Source organism: Lynx rufus, unplaced genomic scaffold, assembly GCF_022079265.1.
Source record: "Lynx rufus isolate CCGP_SWC_20201006 ecotype Redwood Valley unplaced genomic scaffold, mLynRuf1.p SCAF_8, whole genome shotgun sequence".
In the NCBI taxonomy this organism is placed as follows: Eukaryota; Metazoa; Chordata; class Mammalia; order Carnivora; family Felidae; genus Lynx; species Lynx rufus.
In genome coordinates, this window is record NW_025814896.1 from 26693604 (window position 1) to 26715401 (window position 21798).

Here is a 21798-nt window from a genome sequence, read left to right on the forward strand (position 1 = left end):
GAAGGTAGAAAATTATCAACAGGGTAGGATTCTGTATAAGAAAACAATACTTTCCCCTTTCTGTCCCTTAAAAATTTTTTTAATTTTATTAAGTTTATTTATTTTGAGAGAGAGTGTGTGTGTAAGAGGAGGAGGGACGCAGGGCGCCTGGGTGGTGCAGTCGGGTAAGCGTCCGACTTCAGCCAGGTCACGATCTCACGGTCCGTGAGTTCGAGCCCCGCGTCAGGCTCTGGGCTGATGGCTCAGAGCCTGGAGTCTGTTTCCGATTCTGTGTCTCCCTCTCTCTCTGCCCCTCCCCCGTTCATGCTCTGTCTCTCTCTGTCCCAAAAATAAATAAACGTTGAAAAAAAAAAGAGGAGGAGGGACAGAGAGAGAGGGGGAGAGAGAGAGAATCTCAAGCAGGCTCTGCACTGTTAGCACAGAGCCCGATATGGGGCTTGAACTCAAGAACCGTGAGATCATGACCTGAGCTGAAACCAAGAGCAGGATGCTTAACCAACTGAGCCACCTAGGCACCCCAGAAACTTTCAATTTTAAAGTAAATTTAGATTTATAAAAGAGTTGTAAAAATACTATGAGAGTTCCATGTACTCTTCACCCAGTTTCCTCTAATGTTAACATTTTACATAACCACAAGCAGGCAAGGCTTTTAAAAATAACTAGCTTAAAAATGTTTTGAAAAAGTAGCACATACACAGTAAATAATTCACACAGTACAAATGGATATACCGTGAAAAAGAAATCTTCCTCCCACTTGGGCTCCCTATAGACAACTGCTATCACCAGTTCCTTGAAAATCCCTCTAGAGACATTTTACGCACTCACAAAGGGAAGGGTTTGGTAGTATGAGTTTGTCTTGAGTACAACAACAACAAACAGGATTTATTCTCTCTTTTTGTGACGGAAAGCCTACGGACCCAGGCTGGCTACAGCATCTGATTTCCTCTCCAGCAGACAATTTCCTCTAATTGACCTGTTGTGAGAAGATTATGGCCCTTCCTCTTTGGAGCCCTGTGCTAGGCCTCACTGGCCAGTCTTTAGGAATGTGAGTGCTTTGAGTCAAAGAAACAAATCAGGTCCTCTTTCCCCTAATTCCTCTTTCTACTTGAATTCCAGTTCACTAAATGCAAGGAGAACAAAATCCTGCAGTTCTGGCACAAACCGCCACACAAATGTTGTTTAAAAAACAAAAACAAAAAAAACCACCTGTGAATTTTTGAAAAACGAGGCAGAAGACAGACCATCCTCACGCAAAGATACCATCAACATACCACACATCAATGGATCTTAGAGGAAGGATCAACCGATGAAAAATGGCAAAGGCTATTTCCTTAATGTGCTATCATCTTTGAATAATACAAGTTGGCAACCAAAAGCAATTCAGAAGCTCAGTTGAGAATTAAGGGCTGCATCAAAATGACATTGTCAGTTTTAGATATTAAAATGTCACTGTTTTGATATTCTCATATGGCTGGAGGGATAATTAACTAGAACCCTTCTGGAGCGGGGGGGGGGGGGGGGGGGCAATCTGGCACTCCATCAAAAGCATTCCCCCTCCCCCCCAAGCACATACTCTTTGACCCTGCAATTCTACTTTGAGACATGTTAAGAAAAATATGGCAGGGGCACCTGGGTGGCTCAGTTGGTTAAGTGTCCAACTCTTGATTTTCGGCTTAGGTCATGATCTCATGGTTCGTGGGATAGAGCCCCATGTTTGGCTCTGTACTGACAGCTCAGAGCCAGGAGCCTGCTTTGGATTCTGTGCCGCCCTCTGTCTGCTCCTCCCTACTTGTTTTCTCTCTCTTTCTCACTCTCTCTTTCTCAAAATAAAAAGGAAAAATTATTTAACAAAAGAAAAATATGGCAAATATGCCAAAATGTACACAAAAGGATGTTCAATATGGTGTTATTTAAAATTGTGAAATTTTCACTAAAATAGCCAATATTAGTGGAATAGGTTAAATTATAATGTATCCACTTACCTATTTATATACTCACTAAAAAGGAAATATTTCTTGAGTGGGAACATTTAAGCTTTAGATCTAAGTAGAACAAGCAGGGGATAGAACACTGCATAGCAGGATTCTCCCCTTTTTAAAAAAGTTACCTTTGAGAAAATGTGTAGCAGGCAAAACGGGCTCTGGGTGTAATGGACTTTCTTCCTTTTTTTATATCTCTATTTCTAACTTTTCTTAGGGGATTATAAAGCATTTATATCAATTAAGAAAAATAATAAAATAAATTACACAGAAAAAAAAAATCACCCTTCTGAACACCTAGGGTAGAGTAATTCTAGGTCGGTATGGAAGGACTTGCACCTGCTGGCCCAAGATACCTTTCCATCAGCACCTTCCACCTTTTGTTTCTAAGCCTTCTGGAAAACCCCAAGATTGTCTTGGCCCTTAGTGAGCAGACTTGGTCAGGTGAGGCTGCCTTTAAGCCTCTGCTCAAGCTGTTTTTCACACCTGCTCTCACCTTATTCGAGTCTACCTACACTTGAAGGTCCAGTTGAAATGTTCTTCAAGACCCTCAGATCTCCACAAATATGTCAAAATGTACATAAAAGGATGCTCACCATGGCATTATTTAAAATCGTGAAATTCTGGAATATACGCAATTTCCTTTTTAATTACCTAGTTATATACTACTTTAATAAGTATATAACTGGGTAAGTGGATACATTATAATTTAACCTATTCCAATAATACTGGCTATTTTAATTTTTTTTTTAACATTTATTTATTTTTGAGACAGGGAGAGACAGAGCATGAATGGGGGAGGGTCAGAGAGAGAGGGAGACACAGAATCTGAAACAGGCTCCAGGCTCTGAGCTGTCAGCATAGAGCCCGACGCGGGGCTCGAACTCACGGACTGCGAGATCATGACCTGAGCCGAAGTCGGACGCTTAACCGACTGAGCCACCCAGGTGCCCCAATACTGGCTATTTTAGTGAACAACTTCACGATTTCAAATAATGCTGTGAACATCCTTTTATGTACATATTTTGTGGAATTATTCTTTCCCTTTCTTTCCAAGGTACCTTGTAAATATCTCTATGATGTCACTAGAGGCAAGAGAAAGGAAACTACCCAGTACCCAACTTTCACATCTGTACATGTTCAAGAATTAGTGCTTATGTTATTTGGCCAATACTTAAATCTGCACTTGTCTAAGGCACTACTATAGTACATTTCATGCTGAATTGTGGTCATTTAAGCTTCTGCCATCTGTCCACCTGCACTAATTACTTGTCTAGCCATGTTATGGGAGTACTCAAACTAATAATAAGCATCAACCAACCTCTGATCTATAAAAATATAAAACCATCCACTCACATAAGATTGAATGTTATGGGTTTTGTTTTGTTTTTTAGTAAGCTTTATGCCTAACATCGGTCTCGAACTCACAACCCTGAGAACAAGAGTCGCATGCTCCATGGACTGAGCCAGCCAGGCACCCTGGAATATTATGGTTCTTAATCTCTGCTGTATCCTTAAGAATCTGATTTTTTTTTTTTTTAATTCTTAAATTTAAGGAGTTCTTGAAACCTCCTACCTTTCCGCCTGTCCAAGGATCTAGTTTGAGACTCCTGGAGAATATCTATTACCCCTATACCCTATCTGTACATCTAGGATAGTGGTTCTCAACCCTGATGCATATCAGAAAAAGCTGGGAGTAAATGGATTAAATTCCCAATCAAAAGGCACAGGTTGGCTGCATGGATAAAAATAAATAAATAAATAAAGATCCAGCAATATGCTGTCTACAAGAGACTCGCTTCAGATCTAAAGACTCACGAGGGCTGAAAATGAAGGGATAGAAAAACATATTCCACATAACAAAAAGGAAGCAGGGGTAGATATACTTCTATCAGACACTACAGACTTACAGTTTAAAATTGTGTCTAGAAACAGAGAAGGTCACTGTATGAGAAAAGGGTCTATTCAACCAGAAGATATAACAGTTATATCTAAGTTAGAAACATATACACACCCAACATCAGAGCACCTATAAATGTATAAAGCAAATACTGACAGATCTGATGGAAGAAACTGACAGCAATACAGTAATAGTGGGGGACTTCAATATCTCGCTTAAAATAAGGGCCAGAACATCCGGACAGAAAATCAATAAACAGCTGACTCAAAAAACACTATAGACCAAATGGACTTAACAGACATGTATGGAACCTTCCACCCAACAGAAGAAAACACGTTCTTCTCAGGTGTACACAGAACGCTTTCCAGGACAGTTCACATGTTAGGTTCACAAAACAAGTCTTAACAAATTTAAGAGAAATCATTCCACATATCTTTTCTGATCATAATGCAATGAAACTAGAAATCATTAACAAAAAAATGGGAAATAAGCAAATATGTGAAAACTAAACAACACACTCTTGAACAACCATGGAGTCAAAGAGGAAATCCGATGAGAATTTAAAAGTACCTCAGACAAAAGAAAATAAAAAGACAACCTACCAAAACTTATGGAATGCAACAAAACTAGTACTAGGAGGAAGTTTACAGGGGTAAACAACTACATTATACATTTATATATCTCAAAAAGCCTAACTTTACATTTCAAGGAACCAGAAAAAGAACAAATGAAGCCCAAAGTTAGCAGAAGAAAGGAAATAATAAAGATTAGCACAGAAATAAACAGGAGGATTTTAAAAATAGTAAAAAACAAAAACAACCAAAAAAAAAAAAACCCCACCCACAACAGAACTGTGTTGGCTTTTTGAAAAGCTAAAAACTGACAAATGAAACTAAACAAAATTTAGCAGCACCAATGAGAGAAAAAAAGAGGGAATACTCAAATACAATCAGAAATGAAAGAGGAGACATAAAAGGTGACTCAGAAATAAAAAGGATCATAAGGGACTATTATAAACAATTATACACCAACAAATTGGGTAACTTAGGAGAAATAGGTAAATTCCTAGAAACACATAACCTCCCAAAATTGAATCAAGAAAAAACAGAAAACTAAAACAGACCAATAAAAAAAGGGGGGCAGGAGGTTCAACCAGTAATCAAAGAGCTCCCTTCACAGGTGAATTCTCCCAGACATTCAATAAATAATACATACTAATCCTTCTTAAACTCTTCAAAAATAAAAGAGGGCAGAATTCTGAACTCATTTTATGGGGACACCATCACCCTGATACCGAAACCAGACAAAGATACCACAAGAAAACCACAGGCCGATAGCCTTGATTAACATAGATGCAAAAATTCTCAGTAAAATACTAGCAAGCTGAATCTAATAGCACATTAAAAGGAGCATACACCAGGGGCACCTGGGTGCCTCAGTCGGCTAAGTGTCCGATCTCAGTCTAAGTGTCTCTCGGCTCAGGTCATGATCTCACAGTTTGTGGGTTTGAGCCCCGTGTCGGGCTCTGTGCTAACAGCTCAGAGCCTGGAGCCTGCTTCAGATTCTGTGTCTCCCTCGCTCTCTGCCCCTCCCCCACTCCTGCACGCACGCTCGTGCTCTCTCTCAAAAATAAATATTAAAAAAAAAAAAAAAAAGAGCATACACCTAAATCAAGTGGGATTTATCCCTGGGAGGCAAAGATGGTTCAACTTAAGCAAATCAATGTGATACACCACATTAATAAAATGAAAGGAAAAAAAAAAACCACATGATCATCTCAAGACACAGCAAAAGAATACAACCAAATTCAACATCCATTCACAATTTAAATTCTCAACATAAAAGATATAAAAGGAACTTACCTCAACACAATAAATGCCATATATGAAAAGCCCACAGTTAACATCAGTATTTCTTGCTAATCAAAAATATATGTGTTCTGAATTTCCCCTCTCAGAAAGCCAGATACCAGACCTTTTTGCCTTACCTAATATGTGATTTGCAGCCAGGGCAGAGGATTACAACCTTCTGTAGTCATCAAGCCAATTAAATCTAAGAAGTTACTCCAGTTCTACCTTCTTGTGAAACAGAGATACTGCCCTGGACAACTAAGGGGCTCCCTAAGAGCTTAAGGCTGCAGAGAAGTGAAAAGCAAATCCTGAAAGGCTTCAATACGCTTCTATTCCAAATTCTCGAACCCATAGCACAAGTACATACACCAAAACCAAAACCAAACAAAAAGACACAACAACCACAACAATACTCACCCTGGTGGAAAACTCAACACGAAAAAGCAACAAGCCACAGAGCCACTGGGCACCTACCAAGTAAGTACAAGGCACTGAGGCACACAGTCCTTTCCACTTTACAAATACTGACTGGTGCCATTCTCACAACGACAACTGCCTGGGGATTTCTGTCACCATCTCACAGACGACTGCCAGTTAACCCGAGACTCAGAGATTAAATAACTTGACCCAGCTGAGAAGGCAGAGGAACAGGGATGCTCTTTTCAGGCAGGTGAGCTGCATTCAGAGATGACGAGCATGTAAAGATGATACTGATCACAACGGCAGCTAACACTGACTGAATGCTGGTTACGTTCTATGAAATACTAAAATACAGAGCCCTCCAAACTGGTACTGGAGAAGGCAAAAAAGACTTAAACAGACAAAACGAAACGGAAGTGTTAGAAGCAAATATAGATATACTTTTAAACAATCTTGACATGGAAAGTTTTCTAAGAATGAAACAAAATCCAGAAGCTAGAAAGAAAAAGGATATATATAGGAAAAAGGAAGGAAAATGTACAATTATATACATTATAGACCAAGAAAAAGACAATTTGGGTAAAAATATTTACCATACACCCAACAGAGGATGAATTCCTTCAGTATACCAAGCGCTCTTACAAACCACTGAAGGACAAATAACCGAAAAGAATATGCATGGGCAGTTAAAACAAAAAATTCAAAAGGCCAAACAGAAATTTAAAAATAATTTTAAAAAAGCAAGTCAAAATAACAACATCTGACTTTTTACCTGTCAGAGTCACAAAGCTTTAAAAAATCTGAATACACTAGATATAGGTAAACTGGTACAGTCTTTAGGGAAGGCAATTTAGTAATATATACTTAAATGGAAGGTAGAACTATTTTTGAAGGACTGCCCACATAAGTTATGAAGTGTAAAAAAAATGATGCACAGCAGTGTGTGTATAGCATAATCTCATTTATCTAAAAAAAATTTTTTTAAAGCATGCCAAAGACATCATAAGAAAACTACAAATCGTCCTCATGAACACAGATGGAAAAACTTCTTAACAAAACATTAGCAAATCATATCCAGCATATATAAAAAGGTCTACATGGGGCACCTGGGTGGCTCAGTTGGTTGAGTGTCCAACTCTTGATTTCAGCTCAGGTCATGATCCCAGGGTTGTGGGATCAAGCCCCATACTGAGCTCCACAATGAGCGTGGAATCTGTTTAAGATTCTCTCCTTCCCTCTGCCCCTCCCCCCTGCTCCTGCATGCGCGCTCTCTCTCTCTCTCTCTCTCTCTAAAAAAAATAAAAAAATAAAAAAAATTATACATCTTAACCAAGTGGGGTTTATCCTAGGAATACAGGAGGGTTGGCTTAATATCAGAAACTCAATGTAATACCCCATATAAATAAAGGACAAAAACCACACAATCTTCACAAAGAAAAAGCACTTGACAAAATCCAACACTCATGATAAAACCTCTCAACAAACTAGGAATAGAAAGGAACTTCCTATTCCTATTCTAAGAGCAGCTATGAAAAACCCACAGCCAACATCATTCTTAATGGTGAAAGACCGAATGATTCCTCCCAAAATGATTGATAAGGCAAGAATGTCCACTTTTGCCATTTCTATTCAACACTGTGCCATAAATGCAGACAGTGTGCACTGAAGCAAATAATTAAAGACACCCATACTGAAAAGTAAAGGAGCTTTCATTTGTAGATCACATATTATATATCTAGAAAATCCTAAGGAACCCACAAAACAACTATTAGAACTAATAAAGTGAGCAAGGTCAGAGACTACAAGGTAAACATAAAAATTAATTGTATTTCCACATACTAGCAATAACCCCAAAATTAAATTAAGAAAATAGTTCCATCTGTAATACCTTCAAAAAGAATAAAATATTTAGGAATAAATTTTTAAAAAAGACTTGTATACCGAAAATTACAAAACATTCTAAGTAATTGGAGAGATGTTCCATATTCATGGATTGGAAGACTCAATATTGTTAGGGTAGCAATGCTTCCCAAACTGATCTATATATTCAATGCAATCCCTATCAAATTCCCAGCAGCCTTTTTTTTTTTTTTAATGTTTACTTATTTTTAAGAGACAGAGAGAGACAGAGTATGAGCGGGGGAGGGGCAGAGACAGAGAGAAAGACACAGAATCTGAAGAGGCTCCAGGCTCTGAACTGTGAGCACAGAGCCCAACATGGGGCTCGAACTCACAAGCCATGAGATCATGACCTGAGCCGAAGTTGGACGCTTAACCGATTGAGCCACCCAGGCGCCCCCCAGCAGCCTTTTTTGTAGAAATTGAAAAGTCGATCCTAAAATTTATATGGAAACACAAAGGACGCAGAACATCCAAAACAACTTATAAAAAGAACAAATTCTAAGCTTATTATAAAGCTATACTAATCAAGACAGTGTGGTAAGGATATACATAAAGACCAAAGGAACAGAACTCAAAGTCCAGAAATAAAGCTATATGTTTAAATTGATTTTCAACAAGGTTGAGAAGGCAATTCAATAGGGAAAGGATAGCCTTTTCAACAAATGGTTCTTGGACAACTGGGTAGCTATCTGCAAAAGGAGCCTCACACCATACACAAAAATTAACTCAAAATGTATCTTAGACCTGAATACAAAAGCTGAAACTTCTAGAAGAACAGTAAGGAGATAATCTTTGTGACCTTGAGTTAGGCAAAGATGTCTTAGATACAACACCAAAAGCACAATCTATATTTAAAAATTTGATAAAATGGATTTCATAAAAATTTAAAACGTTTACACTTCAAAAGATATCATTAAGGAAATGAAAGATATGGGCCAAGAGGGTACTAAGCTAAGTGAAATAAATCAGACAATGACAAATACCGTAGGATTTAACTTGTATGTGGAATCTAAAAAACAAAACAAATGAACAAAACAGAACCAGACTCATAAACACAGAGAACAAATCAATGGTTGCCACAGGATATGGGATGAGGGGGATGGGCAAAATAGGCAAAGAAGATTAAGAACTATAAACTTCCAGCTATAAAACAAATAAGTCATGGGGATGTAAAGCACAGCATAGGGAATACAGTCAATAGTACTGTAATAACTTTGTATGGTGACAAACGTAACTACACTTATAGTGGTGAGCATTTCATTATGTATATAAAATATCACCATTCTGTACAATTGAAATGAATACACTGTAGGTCAACTATACTTCAAATTTGAAAAATTTGAAAAAAAAAAAAAAAAACGAAAGGTCACAGACAAGAAAAATCTTTCTAAATCACATATCTGATAGAAGACTTGTATCTAGAATATATAAGGAATTCTTATAACTTAATGATAAGACAAACAACCCAATTTAAAAATAGGCAATAGGGGCGCCTGGGTGGCTCAGTCGGTTAGGCGGCCGACTTCGGCTCAGGTCATGATCTCGCGGTCCGTGAGTTCGAGCCCCGCGTCGGGCTCTGTGCTGACAGCTCAGAGCCTGGAGCCTGTTTCGGATTCTGTGTCTCCCTCTCTCTGACCCTCCCCTGTTCATGCTCTGTCTCTCCCTGTCTCAAAAATAAAAATAAAAACGTTAAAAAAAATTAAAAAATAAATAAATAAAAATAGGCAATAGATCTGTATATACATTTCACCAAAGATGTATGAAAGGCTAATAAGTACATGAGAAGATGTTCAATATCATTTGTCATTAGGGAAATGCAAACCAAAACCACAATGAGGTAGACCACACATCCCTAAGAATGGCTAACCTCAAAAACAGACAGTAACAAGTGTGGACGAAGATGGGGAGAAACTGGAACTCTCATATACTGATAAGAGTGTAAAATGGCACAGCCATGGGAAAGTTTGGCAGTGTCTTTAAAAAGCTAAACATAAACCTAGTATACTATTCAGCAGCTCCAATCCTAGGCATTTACCCAAGAGAAGAGGAAACAGTAGTCCATGCAAAGGCTAGTACATGGGGGTACGCGGGTGGCTCAGTCAGTTAAGCCTCCAACTCTTGATTTCGGCTCAAGTCACTATCTCATGATTTGTGAGATGGAGCCCTCTGTCAGGCTCTGCACTGGCAGGGCAAAGCCTGCTTGGGATTCTCTCTCTCTGCCCCTCCCCCACTCGTGCTCTTTCTCTTTCAAAATAAGTAAATAAACATTAAAAAAAAAAAAAGACTTGTCCATGAATGTTCTAACAGCTTCAATCACAAAGTCCAAAGCTGACAATCCAAACACCATCAACTGGTGAATGGAGAAATAAAATGTAGTAGTCACTCAATGGAATACCATTCAGTAACAGAAATGAGGGAACTACCAATTCATGTTGCAACATTGATGAACTCCATAAACATTACACTAGGTTAATGAAGCCAAATGCAAGTCTATATGGTATAGGATTCCCTTATGCGAAATGCCCAAGAAAGGCAAATCTAGAGACAGAAAGATCAGTGGCGGGCTGGTGTTCGAGCAGGAGTGGTCTCCAAGTGTCATCCCCTTGGCTGGAAGGGAGCCTGCTGGGGTGACAGAAACGTTCCAAAACTTTGTGTCATTGTGATGACGATTGCACAAGTCTATACATTCGCTAAAACTTACTGAATTCTACACTTAACATCACTCATTTTATGGTGTTGAATGACACCCTTATAAACCTGAAGAAAAAAAATAACCAGCTCAAGGGAGGCACAGAGGAAACAAGTCTGGCAATAGAATGGTAGTTGTTGAAGCTGAGTGATGGGATATGGGGGCTCCTTATGCCGTGTCTTCTTCTTTTGTACATGTTGAACATTTGTTATAATAAAAAGTTGTCTTAGAGATTTTTATGTGTACAAAAATGTTCTAGAGGAACTTTTCTTTTTTCATCAAAGACTATGTACCCCTGACGAATGGACTAGGAGGGTAGCTGCGTGACTTTTTCATTGATAACTTATTTACCCTGTTTTCCAGGTACATGGATCACCCGTATTCAAAATAAATATTTACATTTTAAGAAGGGGAAGGAAATGGGTTGCCTCTGAAAATACTTGGGCAAATTCCTCTGAAGATGTACAGAAAAACGGGAGCTAGAAGGCAAGGACGGTGCAGAGGGGATTCTGGCAACAGATGTAGGAATAACCAGTGCTGGCTTCAGCAGCGCATGTACTAATTAGAACTGGAACGATAACGGTGATTAGCATGGCCCCTGTGCAAAGATGTGTGAGAAACCAAACAAGATCAGTAATCTTTAACCTTGCGGAGAGTACTGCAGACCCCTCTGAAACTCTTCTAAGTCACTGGGATGAAAGGTACAGCATAGAGAAGGCAGTCAGTGATACTGGAACAGTGTGGTTAGGTGACAGATGGCGAGCAGAGCATAACGACTAGAGTTAACAATCACAATGTTGTGTGCCTGAAACGGATACAACACGTGTGTCAACTATACTTCAATTAAAAAAAAAAAAAAAAAAAGAAGGATCTAGAACCTGTTCCCAGAAAACACACTCCAAAACACTATCTGATAATATGACCCCAGGAGGATCATGGACCTAGAAGTTCACCCGTCCCAGAGATAAGACCCTTGTACTTGTTACCATTCCAACTTTTTCTGACTCTTTGACTTCATTGTCGCTGCAGCCCAGACAACCTGATAGAGGATGTTTGATCCACAGTTCATTTCTGTAAGGAAATTAGGAAGTAGCAAAATACCTGCTTTTTAGGAAATTCCTTTGTACCTTCCTGTAACTTTTAATTATCATCATAGCAACTTCCGTGTGTGGTTCAGTATGAAAAGCCAATTAAGTAGTTAGCAAATGTCTGTTCAGAGCCAAGAAAGGAGTGGGAGTCCTAACATGTGAACCAGTCCATTCAACATTATTTTGCTTTACTCGGTTTCCAAGTCACGAGGCAGCAAAGGTAGCATGTCAAGAAACAAGGCGATAGCAATCTAGAAGCCCTTCATGCTGTAATCTAACACACCATCACTGGCAAAGATATGGGTGACCTGGAAAGTTATAAAGCTCAAGAGACCCAAGAATCAAGGTCTTGCCCTCCCTACCTATTTTATTCTTGGGGGGCTGGGCAGGCAGAAAAATCTCTCCCAAGAGCCCAATGAAGAACTGGTAGGACTAAAAAGTACCCCTTTCCTCCTAAAATTTGCTCCACCCAGTTTGAAAGGTGTGAACAATTAACTTCTTCCAAGGAAAATAAGTTTCTTCCCCCTACGAACTAAAAATTAGTTCATTCACTCATACTTCTCTGTAGCCATAAGTTAACATTTTCTCTTCTGGAGCCCCCTGCCTTGCAGTCTTCTTTCCCATAAATAGCATCACCCCAGTGATCGAGTCTGGCCTGTCTGAACAGCTTTTCTGGTTCTTATTCCACACCTCTCCTGCTGCAAAAGCAGCGCCTTCCTGAACAGTAAGCTAGATTCTTTCATTTCCTTCTCAAAGATACAGTCACCATTTTAAGATCATGTAGTAACTGCTCCCCAGATTAAGGAAAAAATAAAGAAAAAGAAAATGGCTTTGGGGCACAGTTTGCCAACAATTAACTGAAATCAATTACCCAATCAGTTAAAGCTCCCTAAGAATTCAACCACACATGCAAGATGGCTAATGACAGCTTAAGACCACTTACCAAGCAGCCCCCATGGAGCTAAAGAACTAATAGAGGAAAAAGAAAAAGGGAGGAGGGAGAACCAAATTAGCCACAGGAGGCTCTGAAAATGTAGCCTTTATTTCAGAGCTCATAGATACAGAGTTGCTGTTGAGCAGATACATAAAAGACTCAAAGCTGTTCTTTGGGAGTTGGGAAAACCCACAGCCAGCTGTGCAAGAGTCCAAGTGAAAATAATAACTACCCTCACCAAGCAACAGACAACCAGGCCTAAACCTACAGGCCATAAAGTGCAGAAATAAAACACAAGAAATGCACTCACCTTCCCTCTCCCCTTTGGGCATTTATAAAAGAACGCTCAGTTAGTTGAACCAACAGGCTTAAATGGTTCCCCTCTGGAAGACTTCAAACCTTGGAACTGAAAAATTACAGAGAGCTCTTTTTGTGCTAGGCACTCTCATCTCATAGTCTATTTAATCATTACATCAATCCTTTGAGGACAGTATCATTCTCGTTTTAAAAATCAGGAAACTGGGGGCACCTGGGTGGCTCAGTTGGTTAAGCATCCGACTTTGGCTCAGGTCATGATCTCACAGTTCTTGGGTTTGAGCCCCACACCGGGCTCAGCGCTGACAGCTCGGAGCCTGGAGCCTGCTTTGGATTCTGTGTTTCCCTCTCTCTACACCTACCCCTGCTCGTGCTCGCTCGCTCTCTCTCTCAAAAATAAACATTAAAAAAAAAATTTTTTTTTTAAATCAGGAAACTGATTCAGTATGGGATGATATCAAGTTCTGAAGATGGATGGTGCTGAGTGTTGCACAACAATGTGAATGTAATTGATGCCACTGAACTGTATACTTTATTTTTTTTTTTAATTTTTTTTTCAACATTTATTTATTTTTGGGACAGAGAGAGACAAAGCATGAACGGGGGAGGGGCAGAGAGAGAGGGAGACACAGAATCAGAAACAGGCTCCAGGCTCTGAGCCATTAGCCCAGAGCCTGACGCGGGGCTCGAACTCACGGACCGCGAGATCGTGACCTGGCTGAAGTCGGACGCCCAACCGACTGCGCCACCCAGGCGCCCCTTTATTTTTTTTTTTCAACGTTTATTTATTTTTGGGACAGAGAGAGACAGAGCATGAACGGGGGGGGGGGGGGCAGAGAGAGAGGGAGACACAGAATCGGAAACAGGCTCCAGGCTCTGAGCCATCAGCCCAGAGCCTGACGCGAGGCTCCAACTCCCGGACCGCGAGATCGTGACCTGGCTGAAGTCGGGCGCTTAACCGACTGCGCCACCCAGGCGCCCCTTAACTGTATACTTTAAAAAAATTACAATGATAGGATCTCCTGAGCCCCTCATCCCCTCACATCCCCTCACCGGGTTCTCTGCTGTCAGTGCAGAGCCTGCTTCAGATCCTCTGTCCCCTTTCTCTGCCCCTCCCCTGCTCGTTCTCTCTCAAAAAATAAACATTAAAATTTTTTTTTTAAAGTTACAATGATAAATGTGTACATACATGTGTATATATATGTATTTTTTTTTAAACACACACACAAAAATTTTAAAAATGGCAACTGAGGTTTAAAAAACAGCTTGCCCAGGGGCGCCTGGGTGGCGCAGTCGGTTAAGCGTCCGACTTCAGCCAGGTCACGATCTCGCGGTCCGTGAGTTCGAGCCCCGCGTCAGGCTCTGGGCGGATGGCTCGGAGCCTGGAGCCTGTTTCCGATTCTGTGTCTCCCTCTCTCTCTGCCCCTCCCCCGTTCATGCTCTGTCTCTCTCTGTCCCAAAAATAAATAAAAACGTTGAAAAAAAAATTTTTTTTAAAATAAAAAAAAAAAAAAAAAAAAAAAAAAAACAGCTTGCCCAAAGTTATGAAATCAATCACAGTGTCAGATTCTAGCCCAGGTCCTTAGACCAAGGCTTAGTTTCTTCACCTGTAAAATGGACTTTTGTAAGGATTATATGGAATACTGGATGGGCATATGGTTTATCAACTGAAATGTATCATGTGAGTAGAAATTTTTCTCTTAAAGTCAGGTCACATAGGTGGTTACTACAAACCTTTGATAGCTTTTGAATCAGAATGTCAGAGTAGGACACACTTTATAAAGAGACCAACTTATTCGGGGGTTGCAAATTTAAACACTTAGTGGGACCATGCACGTGACCTAAACGGTGAGGCTGCTCAAGAGTAACACAGGAGGGCACCGAGGATTGGTGAGCTGGGCCCCATATGGAGAACGCCCTTGACAGGGAATCTGGGCCCAAATTCTCCAGAGAAAATGAAAACCTAGAAGCTTTTAAATGTGAAATCTCCCAATTATGAAATGTTTTGGCAACCAACTCAAAAAATTTTAAGCCTGTGCCAGTCAAAACAAAACAAAACAAATTTAAAAAACCCCACCCCAAATCAACTCCACGTGAAGATGTGGCCCATGGACTGCGAAATTTACAGCATCTAATGTACCACGAGTAGAAAGTAAGGCCCGAAGATGTTAAGTGACTTGCCAGGGCACCCACACTTCCTTCTAAACCGGCTTAAGAATTCAGTTCCAACTTATGATTTGATTTTGTTTTTTAAGAACTGTTAGTAGCACTAAGCATATCCTCTGAACACAAAACCTCAGGATTTCAAACCGTGGGAGGCCTGTCAGTTTAATGCTCAGGCATAGGTGAGAAATCATGTTAGGAAGGCAGAGAAGGAAGCAATGAAGAGGACGGAGATGGAACTGAGAAGTCCTGGGTGTCCCCCAACAGTGCCCCATTTGGGAAACACTAGTGTCAGCAAATGGTTCAGGGATCAAAGCAGGTTGGGGGGTGGTAGGTGGCTATCATTCGTCCGTGGCCAGATGGCCCTGCTCATCCTGGGTCCTTCCCACCTTCCTGCCAGTGCCCAGAGATCAAAACTCAACCTTCTCCAGCATTCTGTGACCTGTTTCTTTAATGCCAAGATCAAAGGAGAACTTTTGTCCAAGTTGTAAAAAAGAAACCAAGAGGCAACTTAATGTTGTCTCAGTCTCCTCTGTACTTCCTGAGAGGATTAAGGTGCTCCTTTAAAGGGACTCCTCAGAGAAACACATCGGAACCAGGGCCTGGGGTCGGCACCTTAACTCCAAGGACACAGCGGCTCCTGTGGAATCCAATCCATACCAGGTAGGGCAACTGGAGAGATCAAAGAGGCAGCACACCCAGTAGACAGCAGCTGGGAAAGACTACAGACACTATGATCATGGGGGAAAAAAAACACTTAAATTTGAGTATTCTGAAGTACAGAATTTTCAACCTGAAATTTTGAAACCATTAAGTCCAAACTTTAATCTCATATATGACACTTGTGGAAACAAACCAAAAAAACACCAAAGTGACTTGCCTCAGGCCACAAAGTGGATCGCTGTCAGTGCTGGGACTAAGCCCAGACTGCTGACTCGGGCTCCAGGGCTGTTCTCAACGAGCAGATACCAAGCCACACGCGAGGCCCGGACAAAACAGCAACTTTCCCACACATGGGACTGCTGGCAGAGTCCAGGCCTCCTGCACTCCAGCCCTCTACCATCCAGATTTAGCCATTAAAAACAGTTCCTGTGCTTCTGACTGGAACTGCTGGGATGGGGGTAGTTGGCTACACCGCCTCCATCTGTCCAAATGAAGCTTGTGGTCATTCGGCCCATTCCCCTGCTTCTGGACTGGATCAAACCCAAATAACTTCAAAACACTGTGACCTGAGCTAGCAATTCCACTCCTAGGTGCACACCCAAAAAACTGAAAATATGTGTTTGCACAAAAAAACATATATGCACATAAATGTTCACTGCCACGTTCTTCACAACAGCCAAAAGTCCCAGCGTCCATCAACAGATGAAAGGATAAACAAAATGCGGTCTATCCACACAGTGGAACATTATTCAGCCACAAAAAGGAATGAGATACTGATACATGCTACAACATGGATGATCTTTGAAAACATTATACTATGTTAAAAAAAAAAAAAGCGCCACATATTCTATGACTCCAGTTATAGGAATTGTCCAGAGTAGGCAAATCTTATACAGATAAAAAGTAGATTAGTGGTTGACAGGGACAGAGGAGAGTGGGAAGTAACTACTAAAGCATTTCTTTTTGGGGTGATGAAATGTTCTAGAAGTCAATGGTAGTGAGGATTGCACAAGTTTGTGAATATATGAAAAACCACTAAACTGCCACTTCAAAAGGGTGAATTTAATGGTATATGAATTATATCCAATAAAGAAAGGAAAACAATAAAATCCAGATCATATGAACCATGATACACGTGAGAGAAGTACAGTTTTATTCTCCAACTGGAGGTCTCCACACTCCTGAGGTGCCTACAAATGTACTCAATGGATTTTCCAAATGCCACCAAAATATTTCCCAAAACATATTTCATATGCTCAGTAATTCCAGCAACAATGAGATATGGGCCTGCCTCTCACCCAAGACCCAGGTAGAACAACTCCGTATCCTGTTACTTTATAAAGTCATCTAAATCCAGGGTACGAGGAAAGCAGGAAACTGACAGAACTTCCATTTACATCAGCCATCCACTGCTATGGTGGGAGAAGTCTTGCCCTGCAGCTTTAGGAAACACCCACTGTGCAAACACAGACCTGAGAGGTGGCAGCCCAACCCCTGAGGAAGAAGAGCCATTCACCAAGAAAAGGGAGGGAGGGAAAATTCCATAAAACATCTCTAGCAGCTTGCACCCATAACCCTAACTTTCAAAACAAAAGGACAAACCCAAAACCCAGCCTGTTCCCATGGTCACTGAATCCACTAGCTTGGTTCCTCTTTAGTTGTATGACTTACCACAGAAACCCATATAATACCCCCAGAGCACATCCACACACCTCCATCCCCACTGGTTGTGAAACATTAATTATACAAGGGTGTGGGGACTGTTCTGACTTCCGTGTAATAAATGCTTGACACAGACCAAACTCAAGTCTATCTGTGACCCCACTCTGCCCTGTTACGCACGTCCCTCTGTAATACACTCGCTTCCACTCATTTTCACTATTGCATCAAACATGAAGTTTCTCATGTGCACCCTTTAAACTGGCCTCTGTGAGTCACTGTATACATTACAACTTCAGCTTAAAATCAGTTACTCTATACACCATGAAAGCACAGGACGATACTCCCAAGTGATGTGACAAACACCAAATCACTGACCGTGCTTTTCACCGAACTTAGAATAAAATCCCAACTCCTTTTCATGGTTTCCCTGCAGGCTGAAAACAAGCCGGCTCCCCAAATGGAATGTTCTGGAGGGGTGGGAAAGGGAAGCACCCTAATAGAACAGTCTATTTCAAAATGCAGCCCACAGACTACAAACTGTAGACTACAATCCACTGCAATGATAGGCGTGCTTCTAGAAACACAGCTGCTCTTGCCTCTCCAGTTTCATTTTGCATCATTCTCTCCCACCCCCACCCCTCACCATGCTTCAGCCCCTCCAGCCTTCTGTGTTCCTCAAATATACCAAGCTCTTTCCCACGCTGGTCCTTTATGCTTGCCATTTTCTTTGCCTGGAACATTCTTTGCATTATGCTGGTTCCTTCTTGTCAGTCAGGTCTCAACTCACATCACCTCTGAAAAGACTTCTCTGACCATTTAATCCAAAGTAGTTGCATCACCCCATCGCCCCTAAACACTATCACTTTACCTTGCTGTCTCCACAGCATTTATCACAATCTGACCTTATGTCATTCATCTACTTGTTCACTCGTTCACTGCCTGTCTCCTCTCCTCGAACTAGAAAAGCTCCACAAGGGTGGGGGATCATGACCCTCGAATTCACAACTACATCCCTAGTTCCTGCCACAGAGCAGGCACTCATATATTTATTAAGTCAATGTGTGCCAGAAATACGTATGGCTAACTTATTACCTCTTTAAAAACCTCTGAACAGGGCAGGAACTTCCCCAGTGCAATGTGATAAATGCCACTTTATTGAACTTTTCCCCTCCGGCAAAGGAGGGTGTGACTTTTTCTGTTACATTCTTACACCATTCTTGTTTTGAACATAGTCCAGAGAAAAATCAGTTCCAACACACCACTTGTGGTTTAAACTGGAGTCTGAAACCATAGAAATCAAGCAAGGCTATGAAATCTTTTACCTGACCTCTGAGGTTCTAAATAAGGAATCCCTCATTAAACAAAAAGGATGTTACCAATTGGTTAACAGGAGGGAAACTCATTGTCAGCCATTAACATACCATTGTTTGGAGAAAACCAACACCAAAGAATTTACACAAGAATCTTATCGGCCTTTCTTTCTTTCTTTTTTTTTTTTTTTTTTTTGCTGAAGTTAAATGTCAGCTCCTTTTTTTCTGTCTTCCTTTGCATTTACTCTCAGGATGAAATTATCTGCTGAGGAAGCAACATACAGGAAGACCTAGAAAATCGCTCTGGATGAAGTGACTTCAATTCTGGTTCTGGTCTCTTGACAAGGAGAATGTGAGCTGAGCTTCTGGAAGGAAGGTCAGTCTTTCATAGATCTACTTCCCGGGTTCTGTACTAGGAGCCAATAATGTTCTGACCCACATTCCAGGCACAGCTCTTTTACCTGTACTCTTATCCACACACAGGCTTCATCCTAACAAGCTCCATTCTAATGAACCCTCCACCTAAAGAGCTGTGTGGCCCTGCAGGGGCACCCAGGAGGGAGGCAGCAGACAAGGCTGGTAAGGTGTTTTTCAAAACGCAGTTCACAGATCACCTGCATCATTATCACTGGAGTGCTTCTAAAAGTGCAGATTCCTGGGCATTACCTAGACCTACTGAATTACAACTTTGGGAGTGGGGCTCAGGAAACTACATTTTTAACATGCCTCCCCCAAGCACACCCCGAGTCTTATGCACAGTGAAGTTTGAGAACCAATGGGATAAAAGCTCCCCCGAAGAGAGGCAGACAGGTGATTTAGAGGAGACCAGACAAAGGTTTAGGGGAGGGTCTGGAGACAGAAGATGGGGGGGGGGGGCGGGGGGCAGTGTAAGGGCACGCTCCAGGGTAGCGACAGTCAAGACCTGTGCGCGGTGGGAACAGTTGAAGGTGGAGGTGAGGACAGGGCTCCGGAAAGGATCTGAGACGGGGTTTGGGCTGGGAGGCTGGTCAGAGGTGAGGTCGCATCCGCGAACCGGTCAGGACAGAGGGGAGGCGGAAGGCGGAGAGACCAAAGTCTGGACGTGAGGAGGAGGAGCAAGGATGGAAATAATAGGAGGCTCTTCAGAGGGGTCGGGGCTGGGAAGTGAAAATTAGAAAAAAAGGGGGTCACAGGAGGTGGAGACCAAAGCAGGAATAGGAACCGGCCGAGACGGTAACCGAGACCTTCCCTCCTATCGAGTGCCTGCCTCCCCCAAAACTCTGGGCCCTGACAAGCCTGAGTGTGGGGCCAGGGTCGGGGAGAGGGAGTTTGGGAGAGACAAGCCCAGTCAGGGACGTCCCTCAGGACTGAGCTAGGGGTCCCGGAGGTGGCTCGGGCCAGGCATGGGGCGCTGGAAGGTCCTGGGAGCCCCCGGAGGACCCCGCTCCAGCTCTGGCTCCCGGAGTCTCCTTCACTCACCATCGCCGCCGCCATCTTGGATCCACGTGTCGCCGTAATGACGTCAGCGGAAGTGGTGTTTCCCTGGTTACGGAGTTTAACTCCGTGGGGTGCTGCCTGGCTTCGATCTCTCCTGTAGTCGTGTTCAGCAGGGGGGCGAGAAGACTTAACTCCTGATCGGCAGCCTGGTCTGGGCAGGGAGGTCGCTGATTAGGTGACGAAAGGATGGTGTAACTATGGGGGCCATATTAACTCCTGGCAGAGACTGCTCCTCCTCTTCTTCCCCACTGTATTGTGGGTAATGGGGGTGTGCGTAAACGCGCTTGTTCTCTGGACGCCATCTTTACTATTGGCAGGAAGACCCGTTGCCAGGGTTACCTGAGGCCCTGATTTAATGAGTGGGATGGGTACCAGAGCTCCAATAGCAGTCCAACTACGAGAATAATTTGTAATTAAGTATATGATTATTTGCTTGACTATTTTATATCCTCTCTAATAGATTGTGATTCCTATGAGGGTAGGATCCGCTCTTTTATTTAACCTTGTACTACCTTATTCTCATTGGCAAAATAGGTAGGGATTATAATAATAGGCTTATGATGAGGATCTAATGATATAATGTTATATGGTAGGTATGCAATAAACAATTGTCTTTTTACATTTATTTTATAATCCTTCAGGTAGATGGTAGGTGCCCAATACAATACACTACTTATTAAACGATGAAAAGCAGCGTATTTCATGGAGGAAGACATCTTTGAATATGGACTTCACCATGGCCTGGTTAGCTAAGAGTGTGACTGGAGGTAAGTTACTCAATCTTGCTAAGCCTCAATTTCCAATATCTGGAAAGGGGACTCAAAAGAGTCATGGTGTTAAAATTGGGAAAGATCTGAAAGTTCATTTATTCCATGTATTGCTGTAAAGTGGATACAGTACCAGTGTTACCAGAGACTTTTTCAAAAAGTTGTTTAAAAAAAAGAACCATGAGATCATGGACCTGAGCCAAAATCAAGAGTCCAATGCTCAACTGATCGAGCCACCCAAGTACCCCCTTAGAATGGGGCATCTTATCTACACTTTCCTTTGCCACCTTGCAGGGGAGGAGTCCATGAAGTCTTCCCAAAGCATTGGTGGCACAAAATTTATTTCCATGTTTTTTTTCTTTCGCTTTTTTATTTAACAGACTTTTTAAAGAATGTTTATTTATTTTGAGAGAGAGAGAGAGCAAGAGAGAGAAAGAGGGAGGGAGGGGGAGAAGCAGAGAAAGAGGGAGAAAGAGAATCCCAAGCAGGCTCTGTGCTGTCAGCATAGAGCCCCCAGTTCGGGGTTTGATCTCACAAACCATGAAAAATCGTGACCTGAGCCGAAATCAATAGTTGGACACTTAACCCACTGAGTCACCCAGGCACCCCAGCAGACTTTATTTTTTAACGTTTATTTACTTATTATTTATTTATTTATTTATTTAGAGAAAACATGAAAG

The 21798-nt window shown here is 41.6% G+C and overlaps 1 protein-coding gene across 1 annotated transcript in view; it reads right to left on the minus strand.

The window, feature by feature from the left end:
* The window catches only part of TM9SF4 (transmembrane 9 superfamily member 4), a 54648-nt gene extending 33144 nt beyond the window's left edge, over positions 1 to 21504 (minus strand). Inside the window, exon 1 of the mRNA XM_047068304.1 lies at positions 20334 to 21504. Coding sequence (XP_046924260.1) covers positions 20334 to 20348 — 15 coding nt within the window. The 5' untranslated portion in view covers positions 20349 to 21504. The remainder of the gene's footprint in view (positions 1 to 20333) is intronic.
* Between the last annotated feature and the right edge of the window lie 294 nt (positions 21505 to 21798).